Source organism: Lycium ferocissimum, chromosome 9, assembly GCF_029784015.1.
Source record: "Lycium ferocissimum isolate CSIRO_LF1 chromosome 9, AGI_CSIRO_Lferr_CH_V1, whole genome shotgun sequence".
Lineage (NCBI taxonomy): Eukaryota > Viridiplantae > Streptophyta > Magnoliopsida > Solanales > Solanaceae > Lycium > Lycium ferocissimum.
The window spans coordinates 13,723,137-13,733,668 of NC_081350.1; the positions used below are offsets into that span (position 1 = coordinate 13,723,137).

Genomic DNA, 10,532 nt, shown 5'->3' on the forward strand with positions numbered 1-10,532 from the left:
TATAAAAAAATAAAATTAATTTCTTCTTGATTGAATAATTGGATATTTGTTTTGAATATAAAGGAAGTCAATAATTGATTAGTACTATTTAATAATCAATTTTTGGCATTATAATTTCAATATAATTTTATTTGCGAAGCAAACAGGTTCAAGACTGAGGGGAGTAAAACAAACCGTGTAAATATCAGTAACATGGCTGTCGCCTGTTTGGCCAAGTTTATTTTTTCCAAAAGTGTTTTTTTTTTTTTTTTTAAATAAGTGCTTATTTAAAAAAGTGAAGTGTTTGGCTAAGCTTTTGAAAGAAAATAAGTGCTTTTGTGGAGTAGCAGGAACAGTTTTTCCAAAGTTAAAAAATAGATTTTGCCCAAAAGTACTTTTTTGAAAAACACTTTTGAGAAAAATACACTTACAAACGCTTTTTAAAAGTTTGGTCAAACACAAAACACTTTTCAAAATAAGCTGATTTTAGAAGTTTGGGGCAAACAGGTTATTACTTTCGGAAAAGGGTCAAATATGCCCCTGAACTTTGAAAAATAGTTCATCCATACCCTTCGTTATACCCTTCGTTATACTATTAGGCCAATTATGCCATTGTCGTTATATTTTGAGTCTAAATATACCCTTCTTTTATACTTTGAGTACAAATATACCCTTTCTCCCTTAAAATTGTTCATGATGGACATGAGATATGACGTAGCACTAACAACTCGGTGATGTGGACACCACATGGCATGTCACCTCACCACCCCAACCCAATTACCCCTCTCTTCCCCTTCTTCTTCCACCACTACCATCTCCTCCCCTCAACAAGCTTTGCAACTATTAGCACCACCACACCGATTGATTTAGAATATAATCAATTACCGATCACGATATATCCAGAATATTTCGAATTCAATCAATTGATTCAGTTCAGTCACTTCTATTTTCCCTTTGATTTTATTGCCATTAACGACAAAGTAGGGAAAAAAGAGCGGACTGAGGAGAATGAGAATAATATGGAGGGAAATTGGGGAATTAGATGACTTTACTACCATTATCAAATTTCTGTGGTTTTAATTATTCTGTCACTTCCTCTTCTCCAAGGATGAACAAAAATGTGAAATTTCTTTATGTCAGATTATTCGTTAGTTAATATGGGTCTATTTAGTATTCAATTTAGACAGGAAAATTTGACTACGGATTTTGGTGTGCGATAGATGAGATTTGGCTAATGATTGCAAAGATTGTGGAGGGGAGAAGATGGCAGTGGTGGAAGAAGAAGGGGGAATAAAGGGGTAAATGGGTTGGGGTGGTGAGGTGGCATGCCATGTAGTGTCCACCTCACTGAGTTGTTAGTGTCACGTCATATTTTATATCCACTTTAGATAATTTTAACGAAGAAAGATTATATTTAAACTCACAGTATAAAAGAAGGGTATATTTGGACTCAAAGTATAATGATAAGGGCATAATTGGTCCAATGGTATAACGAAGGGTATGAATGAACTATTTCCCAAAATTCAAGGGTATATTTGACCCTTTTCCATATTACTTTCTGTTCTAATTTAAATGTTTTACTTTCCTTTTATATTTTAGTTAATTGACAATTCAAACAACCTACTTACTATATTTTAATACATTACATATTTTTAATTTAGGACAACAAAATTATAAAATGTCAGAGTAAGTAGTAACTAAAAAAGGGGAAAATAAAAATACGAAGAAAGCAGCCAAACTGGGTGGGCTCTCTGCGTGCTGACTGCCTTTATTTATTCTGTAGAAATTCAACTGAATACAACTCTCGGCTCGCCGCCCCTCAACATTATCAATTTTCGTTTTGCTTTCGTCTTTACTAAAAAATACTACACCCCCTCAGGTCATTTTCTTGATCCATCTTTCTGCTTCTCTTCTCAGTTTCTATTTAAATTATACTTTTGATTACTTGTGTTTTTTCTTATCTGGGGTTGTGCTGAAACAGGGTCTTTCTTGATTTATCAAACTACAAAAAAGAGAGAGAGATGGGAATTTCATCAGAGATGAGGGACTCTTGGGCAAAGCGAAGGGAATCTTTGTTGATTGCTTCTGCATTTGAAGAGGATAGAATTCGCAAGTCTAGGGAATGTACTCAAGGTTCCTTTTTTACAAACCTTTTCTCTCAGTTCTTGGTATTTAGATAAATAAAAATTGAAAATTTAGCTTTGTGTTATGATTAGAGTGATGATGTGAGGTTTTTGCTTGATTGGATGTCACTTTACTAGCATTTAGCTCTATTTTTTTTTTTTTAATTTGTTTGTCAAATAAAAGAATAACTTAATGTTCTAGAGAAAAGATAAGAACTTTGGTCTTAGCATTCTTGTTGGTTCTTACCTCTAGCTTAGGATTGTGCTTAAGACTTTGATTGGCTTTCCTGGGATACTAGATGGACCCCATGGAGTTTTTTGCTGGATCAACTCTTAGTTTGGCTGTTAATGAATACCGTAACAGCCAATTATGTGTTATCTTTACTTTCCAGATGTGCTTCCAGGGCCAATTGTTGATCTGCTGTCATTGTGATTGAGTGCTGCATGTGAAGGGCCAATTCTGTAGTCTCCTTGCTATGTTTCTGCCGAATCAATCATCTTCAGTTGTTGTAGTACCTTGGAATTGCTTCAAACTTCTGAACAATCCAACCACTCTGATTACTTCCCCATCATTTAGAAGTCTCCTAAATCTTAGGTTCCAACCTTTTTACCGACTTCATGAATTGTAGATTCAGACTGGTGGTTCAAGCCAAAGCTGCTCGTTCTTCTTTTGCTCTGTTAATTAATGTACATGTAATATGGGAAGTTTGCCTCTTTATGAATTTTGTTTATGTCAGTTGAAAAGGTATGCCTAATACCTGATTTCGTTGTGCATTTTGCTGGACTTGCAGAGGGTGTCCGTGCGGGAACTAAAGCAGCTGCAGTTGCATGTGTTGCTAGTGCAATTCCTACGGTTAGTGTCTGGCGATCTGATTATTGCCCAAACATTTTTAGTTTTAGACTATACTCTTGCTGTCATATAAGTATAATATTGTCTTCGAACCTCATTTTGGATTTTTAGTTCGTTCGGAGTTCCTCTGGCTCTGATAGCTATTGATGGTCAAAAAGTTTCTAGATAGTGCTGACTGCAACTCATGTGAAGAAAATAACATTATCGAACATGAATCTGCCAAAATGATGAAAGGGGAAAAAAAGAAGGAGACCGCCATGGCCATACCAACTTCACTTTGACCGAATTATTTTCATTTGTCAGCTTATCTGTATAGTAAAAATGATCATGCTCTAGAAAAGTATGGCCGTGATGATAACTTACCTTCTTTTAACATATCTACTCTTCTCTTTGTAAAACTTCGGTTCTGTTGCACTATTTGCTGTCAGGGCGAATATATTCATTAAAAGGGAAAAGGTTATTTTTCTTGTCTCAATTGCCTGTATCTTATAAATCTTGGCTCTCCGATTCTCAGTTGGTTGCTGTGCGGACAATTCCTTGGGCAAAGGCAAATCTCAATTATACTGCGCAAGCACTCATCATATCTGCAGGTATGACCTTAACATATGTTTCACATATTTTATTGATAAGTCCTTCAACTGTTGATTGTGTGAGGGGTCTGTGGTTTTATGATTAGGCTTATATACAAGTGAAGACACATCAAAGCTACCAATTGTATTTCTCCCATCTCATTTGACTACATTTTATGTGACTTATTGTCTTCATCTTCTTCTTGTTTGATCTTTTTTCCTCATACGGGAATGAGCATCTGCATTGTGCGTGAGTATCATGCTATAGTAGGACTTTCCAAGTAGTTAAGTCACTTACATTTAAAATGTTAAATCAAATAGCAATATTTTTTTTAATGCCTATCTATCATGACTTCATGAGATTTTCAGGATACTAAACGATGCTATTACAGATTATGATAAGTAAGCGAAAACTGAAATTTTAACAATAAACAGGTTCGGATAATTTGTTCCAACCAATTTCATTTTCTTTCACATCTGCCAAATGCAAGATTATACAGTTCACTGCAACAGTGTTATTACTCAGCTTGATCTTTCCTCCTTTTTTTTTTCTCCTTTTGGATGCGTTGTTCTGATGAAAAACGGAATTTGTTACTTATCATCTTCTTAAAAGTAACTCAGATGCACTATAAAGAACCCTTTCATTTAGGGCCTGTTTGGAAAGTCACCCAGGTAATTGGAATTGGGTGTAATTGAGTGTAATTACACAGTTTGGCCTGTTTGTTTGACCAGGTAATTGCACAGTTAGGTGGGAATTGGGTAATTGAGAGGGTGTAATACACTCTCTCAATTCTCAAGGGGCCGAGAATTGGGTGTAATTACACCCCGTAATTACGGTGGTTACTTTTTAGTTTATTTCTTTTTAATTTTATTTTAATTTCTTTTCTTTTTTAATTTATTTTTTATTTCTCATATTTTATTTCTTTATTTTATTTTATTTTAATTTCTTTTCTTTTCTAATTTATTTTTATTTCTATTATTTAATTTCTTTTTTATTTTTACTTTTTAATTATTTGTATATTTTAATATATATTTTTGTTATAGAATTTATATTTCATTTCCTTTCTTCTCATTCCCAACCTTTACTTCTTGTGGTTCCATGTAATTGCGCGTATTTTTTTTAGTTTTTTTATTTTATTCATTTAGCATAACCGTGTTAATATTCCAATTTTTGAAACTACATCTCTTAATATTAGAAAGAATGAGTCATTAACAAACTTGACATATAATAAGTGACGTTATTAAAGTAGTATTTCGTTGTGAATGAGGTTATAGACTTATATTTTCCTCTCTTTTTGAATTATAGGAGTATTTGCTTATGTTACCTTGAAACGTACTTATGTAACGTTGGAATTTGACATAAGAGTATTATGTTAAAAAAATTCTTTTGATTTTTAATTTAGGTTATATTTTCAATTTTAAAAAATATTTGCTTTAGTACTATTGACTTGTTATTTCATTTTTTACGTTATTTATTTTTCACTTACAGTTGATAGAATTATTGTCAAACATTTGAATAGTGTTATGGCATTATATTAATATTCCCTTTTTGTCAAACATCCAATCCTATGATGTTCTCACAAAAAAGGTTGCTTTTAAGTTTTATAATCAATTAAAATTTAAATATTATTAATTTGAAATTATATATCAATTATTTTACAATATTAGTTACAAATGTATGATTATTAATTAACATATTTTCAAGAAACAATGTATTATTAGATAACTAATTTAATATCATTTATAAAGGCACATATTTTTTAAATATTAATTTTAATTTTTTTTATAATGAAATTTTATTTTTAAATTAAACTAACTGTGTAATTACACTTGTGCAACCAAACAGCATGCTTGTAATTACACTGTAATTACATTATGTCAAACAAACAGGCCGTTATAATTACAATCGTAATTATAGGCTGTAATTACTAGGTAGTAATTACACCAATTCCAATTAGCAGGTGGCTTTCCAAACAGGCTCTTAGGGTAATTTGCAGTATTTGTTTAAGTGATAATTTGCAGTATTTTGATCGTGTATTCGTACCCAAAGGCATCTAATGCTGGGTAGGTACTTCGTCACTTTATCTTCAGTTACCCTGTGTTGATTGTTCGTAAAGTGCGGTAGTCTCTTTTAAGTTCCTGGATGCTTCAGTCATCTACCTATGAGAAACTTCATTGTCCGGTTCCTTTAATGTAGTGAGTCTAGCTTGCATATCTCCCATGCAAAAGCTTCACCTTACCACAATTATCTTGTGGTCTTATCACTAATGAGTATTAATTATTTCATTGTTGTTTTTGGTGACCAGACATTATATCATGTACTGTACTTCTAGAATAACATAGCATGTTAGATGATCTTCTACTTCTATATAAATCCGTAGTAGTAATAGTTTCCCTGTTTCGTTTAATTTTTCTTTCTGCGGCTCCTAACAAGTCTCTCGAAGTCCCTAGTTTATAGTAATTTCTTTGTTTGCTTACTGTGAACAGCTTCTATTGCCGCATACTTCATTACTGCTGACAAGACAATCTTGGAATGCGCAAGGAGAAACACTCAGTACGATAAATCTGCTTAAGACACTGGTCCGGAGATCCTGATATGCTCGTTGGGAGGGTACACACTGGCGCTCCACTACTATGTACTCTGTCCTAAAGGATATGGATATCTACATAAGTTTTATGAATTTCTTCATCTTCGCACAAATGTACTCATTTCGATTTGCATCATATGTATGAGTAATCTTCCTCTTCCCTTTACAGTAATCTTGTTACTTTTTCCTCTTTTTCTGCCTCAATATATCAAAGATTGGAGAAGAAGTGGTTTGTCTGTGTCATTCTCAAGAGGACAAAGCTATTAACTGCTCATATAATGATTTCCTGGTGAGTTTTCAGGTTTTCTGAACCGTAGAAAGTGGAATGCAGGTTTTATTGAATCTGTTTCCTTGAATTTTTTTGCAAGCATAAACGAGTTGATTTGCATACAGATTTTTAATATATCCTGTTGGTTAGCCTGAAAACAAAGAAACAAATGTTTTCTTGGGAAACTACCGAAAGGAAAGGTAAAGAGGGGAAAATGATGGTAAATAGAAAAGAAATGATCTTTCTCCTTTAAAAGAGAGTGGGACTGGAAGTTAAATATCTCTACTTATTATTTTTCACATAGGCTTTGTTTCTTTATTATGTAATAATTTTTATTAAGACCGCCCTCCCTACCAAAGCGGAAGTGGAGACAAAAGATGATGGGAGTTAGTAGCTCTTCTTTTTCTTCAGTAAAGCAGCCTTCACCAAATTGCATCAGTTTTCGTGCTTTTTCCTTGTTTTCAACTTGGTCAAACGGCACATTTTCCATTATTTAAGCTTCTCTACTACATAACATATAAATAGAATTTAGACCACATTTACGACTCACTCGGATGTATATACCAATCACTAGTATTTAAATTTTTAAAAATCAAACTCAATGGAAGAATCCATTAATATTATCCTCTCTTAAAGGCAAATCTACATTTGATCAGCAAGGAGTAACCATCATCTCCATTTCTTGAATAAGCAGCTAGTAATCAAAGAGTAGAAGAGTTTGCAGTAGTTCCGTCATGGACGGCCTAGAATATGCTAACTTGTTAGTACACATTAGTCCTAATTTAAAGACAGCAGTCATAGCTTTCAAGACTGCTGGTTCCATGATTTCGTTATCAAGAACATCAACAATGGGGCTGCCTTCTTCACAGTGCTTCCACGCCCATTGTGCTAGGTTCATATGTTCATTTTTGTTAACGGGTTCCTTCCCCGTAGCTAGCTCCAATAACACCACACCAAAGCTATAGACATCGCTCTTCGTATTCACCTTCCTTGTATAAGCATACTCTGAGTGAAATTCAGACAAAAGATATGTAATTTCAGCTTAAGAACAACCATAACAACAACATACCCAGTATAATCCCACCATGTGGGGTCCGTGAGGGACAGCATTTAGACCTATCCCTACCTTTGACGGGCAAAGATACTGCTTTTCGATAGATCCCAAGCCAAAGAGAGATATAAAAAGCATTAGTAATAATAAACAGTGATAATAAGCCGAAATAGCAGAAATATTGTAGGACGGCGTAGTAAAAGAAACAATTAGATAGTGCTAGAGGTAATTTCAACTTAAGAACATGAACAAAGAAAATAAGAAGTAAAATTGGTCATGGAGCTAAGAAGACAATAAGTACCTGGAGCAATGTAACCAAAAGTACCAGCAACTGCAGAAGCTGTCTCAGTGTGATGATCTCCACGCTGAGATACAACTTTTGCCAGTCCAAAATCTGCAATTTTGGGGTTCAATTCATCATCAAGAAGGATATTACTTGATTTAATGTCTCGATGAATGATAGGAGGGGAGCAATCATGGTGCATATAACAAAGACCAAGTGCTGCTCCAATTGCTATGCGCAGCCTAATATTCCATCTCAAGACAGTGTCTTGAACTTGACTGACCGATAATGCACTTCTTTTCTTGTGATGTAACCATTTGTCTAAGCTTTGATTTTTCATGTACTCATAAACCAGAAGTTTTGAGTTCTCATTGTAAATGCAGCAAATCAGCTTAACGATGTTAGCATGTCGAATCCCACCCAATATTTGAACTTCTGCAAGAAACTGTTTCTCCAGTCTCTGGTCCAATTGGTTTTCATTGCATATTCTTTTGACAGCAACATAACTCCCATCTGGATCGACACCAACTCTATATATTTTTCCTGATCCTCCACTCCCAATCAAATTCTCTTTAGTTAAGTTCTGCAAAATATCACTTTCCGTGAAGTCTAAGCTTCTTCCAAAACGAATTAACTGATAATCTTCACTCTTTTGCTTCTTCCAAAACTGTCTATTCATGGGAAGCCTTGATTGCTTCATAGTATAGCACAAAAGCAAAAGTAGAACAATTACTACAACTTCGACTGGAAAGAGTATGATCATGATTCTGCGGTGTTTGTGACCGTGATTCTGATTATTACACATGGGTAATTGAGATGGAGCGCGGTGTGGATTAGAAGTACAGAGGTCACGATTACCAGAGAAGTCATAGTAATTGTCTGCATCAAGTTGTAGTGGGATTTTTCCAAATAAAAAGTTCCGAGAGAGATCTACTCTAGACAATTTTGATTCTTTAACTGGCGTTGGTAAGCTGCCAGAAAGTTGATTATGGTGAAGATCTAAACATGTCAAATTTTTTAAACTAAACAAAAAAGCTGGAACTGTTCCATTGAGATAATTTCTTGAAAGATCCAGATTTTCAAGACTGGCAAGACCAGAAAAGGTTTCTGGTATGTTTCCAATCAAATTTGAACGCGCAAGTATAAGTTTTTTCAAGTACTTCAGCTCACCTAGTTCCTTTGGAATGGTACTAAATCTTCCCGACATGTATGATAAATCCAATATCGTAAGGTTTGAAAGATTTCCAATCTCTGGGGGTATCGAGTCTTGGAAATTATTCCTTCCTAGAAGCAGCACCTGCAATTTGGAAAGCTGAGCAACAGCTGCTGGAATTGTGCCACTGAAGAAGTTTCCAGTGAGATCCAAGCGAGTTAGGCTAGACATTCGATGAAGGTCATTAGGCAATGTTCCATGGAATTGGTTCCGAGAAAGATCAAGAATTTCCAGCTTTGAGCAGTTGTATAGAGCTCTTGGAAATTCTCCGCGTAAGTTGATATCTACAAGTTCAATCCTTTTGAGCTGTTTAAGCCCACAAATGATCGGCGGGACTGTGTTTTTTCCTCTAAGATTCATGCCTGATAACCTAATACCTGTGACAAAACCATGAGAACAAAAAATGCCTGACCACCTGCAAGGGGGGACCACGAGAACAAAAAAAGCCTGACCAACTGCAAGGGGAAGAACTGAGATTCCCCATCAGGAACTCTGATAAATTTCCCTACGAACGGTTGAGCTCTAAAAAGATGGTCTTTTCACCATGTTCTACAATAGTTTGAGAATTTGAATGGAGTGGAAGACATAGAAAGAAAATGATGACAATATCATGGTGATAGTATCTTGTCATGATTTATGCTGATTTTCCTAAACAGTGACAATGGCAATACAGATTTATAGACGATCAAAGAATGGTTTTTTCCGAAGCATATATTGACCAAAAAAAAAGACTACATCACATTTGCGGTTGACTCTTGACTGCACAAGTTTCCACAATGAGAAATGAGAATGCCATCTAAAAGGAGTAACAAATGGTGCAAAAGAAATTTTCCACGATGAGAGCAAATTTCCACCATAAGTAGGGATGTATAGAGAACAGTGTGGGGCAGAGCGGGATGGGCAGGGAAAGTCTTGACCCACGAGAGATCTAATACGCCTTTCATTGCCCGTTTAGCATTTTCTGAAAAGATTTTTCTGCCCCGTTTATGTTTTTTCAAAAAAATTCACTTTGCCCTGAAATTTCGTGCAGAATGCATGAAAAAGGCGGCTTCTGCTAATATTTCAGTAGCTCAAATATGATTGCAGAAACACTTCCGACAAAATTGTTTGAGCTCCAGTATATAACTTTAAGTCTTACAAACATCTGAACAATATTTTCTTCAGAAGTATATATTTGCCAATAGTGTAGTATATTTTCTCGCTTATCCTTGCGTATTAGTACTTGTGCTATTTCTCTTGTAATTTCTGGTTATTCGATTTCTGTTACTGTTTAATGGTTCTTGTACTCGATTATCGTATTATTTGTTGTAGTTACTGTCCCTTTTTAAGAATGTTTTGGCATGCTTTCTTTAATATTTTTCTCATGGCTTCTTCACTCCTGTCGTTTTCTTTTTTGAACGGCTTTGAAATGCTTTTACTTGAGTTGAGGGACCATCGGGAGCAGTTATAGGTCCAGAGAATTACACTTTGTGGAGTAGATCCTGGAACTTGCCCTAAGAGGTAAAGGAAAACTCGTATCTGTGACTCGAACCTGTGTCAAAAGCAAGCAAGGGAGATTTAGAAGAATTATGAGAGAAATGCAATGCGATTGTGTTGTCATGGATAGGA

At 34.9% G+C, this 10,532-nt stretch overlaps 2 protein-coding genes across 2 annotated transcripts; one reads left to right on the plus strand and one right to left on the minus strand.

Annotated features, from left to right (window-relative positions):
* The first annotated feature begins 1,700 nt into the window (after window positions 1-1,700).
* On the plus strand, window positions 1,701-6,275 carry LOC132029676 (early nodulin-93). The gene is made up of 5 exons (XM_059418986.1): window positions 1,701-1,858; window positions 1,961-2,112; window positions 2,894-2,955; window positions 3,467-3,542; window positions 6,009-6,275. Exons 2-5 carry the CDS (start codon window positions 2,001-2,003, stop codon window positions 6,092-6,094), a joined length of 336 nt encoding a protein of 111 aa, XP_059274969.1. The 5' UTR covers window positions 1,701-1,858; window positions 1,961-2,000; the 3' UTR covers window positions 6,095-6,275.
* A 675-nt stretch (window positions 6,276-6,950) lies between these two features.
* LOC132031590 (receptor protein kinase CLAVATA1-like) lies at window positions 6,951-9,607 on the minus strand. Its single transcript, XM_059421565.1, has 2 exons — window positions 7,673-9,607; window positions 6,951-7,418 (listed from the first exon to the last, which is right to left on the minus strand). The coding sequence occupies exons 1-2, from the start codon at window positions 9,282-9,284 to the stop codon at window positions 7,072-7,074; spliced, it is 1,959 nt and encodes a 652-aa protein (XP_059277548.1). The 5' UTR covers window positions 9,285-9,607; the 3' UTR covers window positions 6,951-7,071.
* Between the last annotated feature and the right edge of the window lie 925 nt (window positions 9,608-10,532).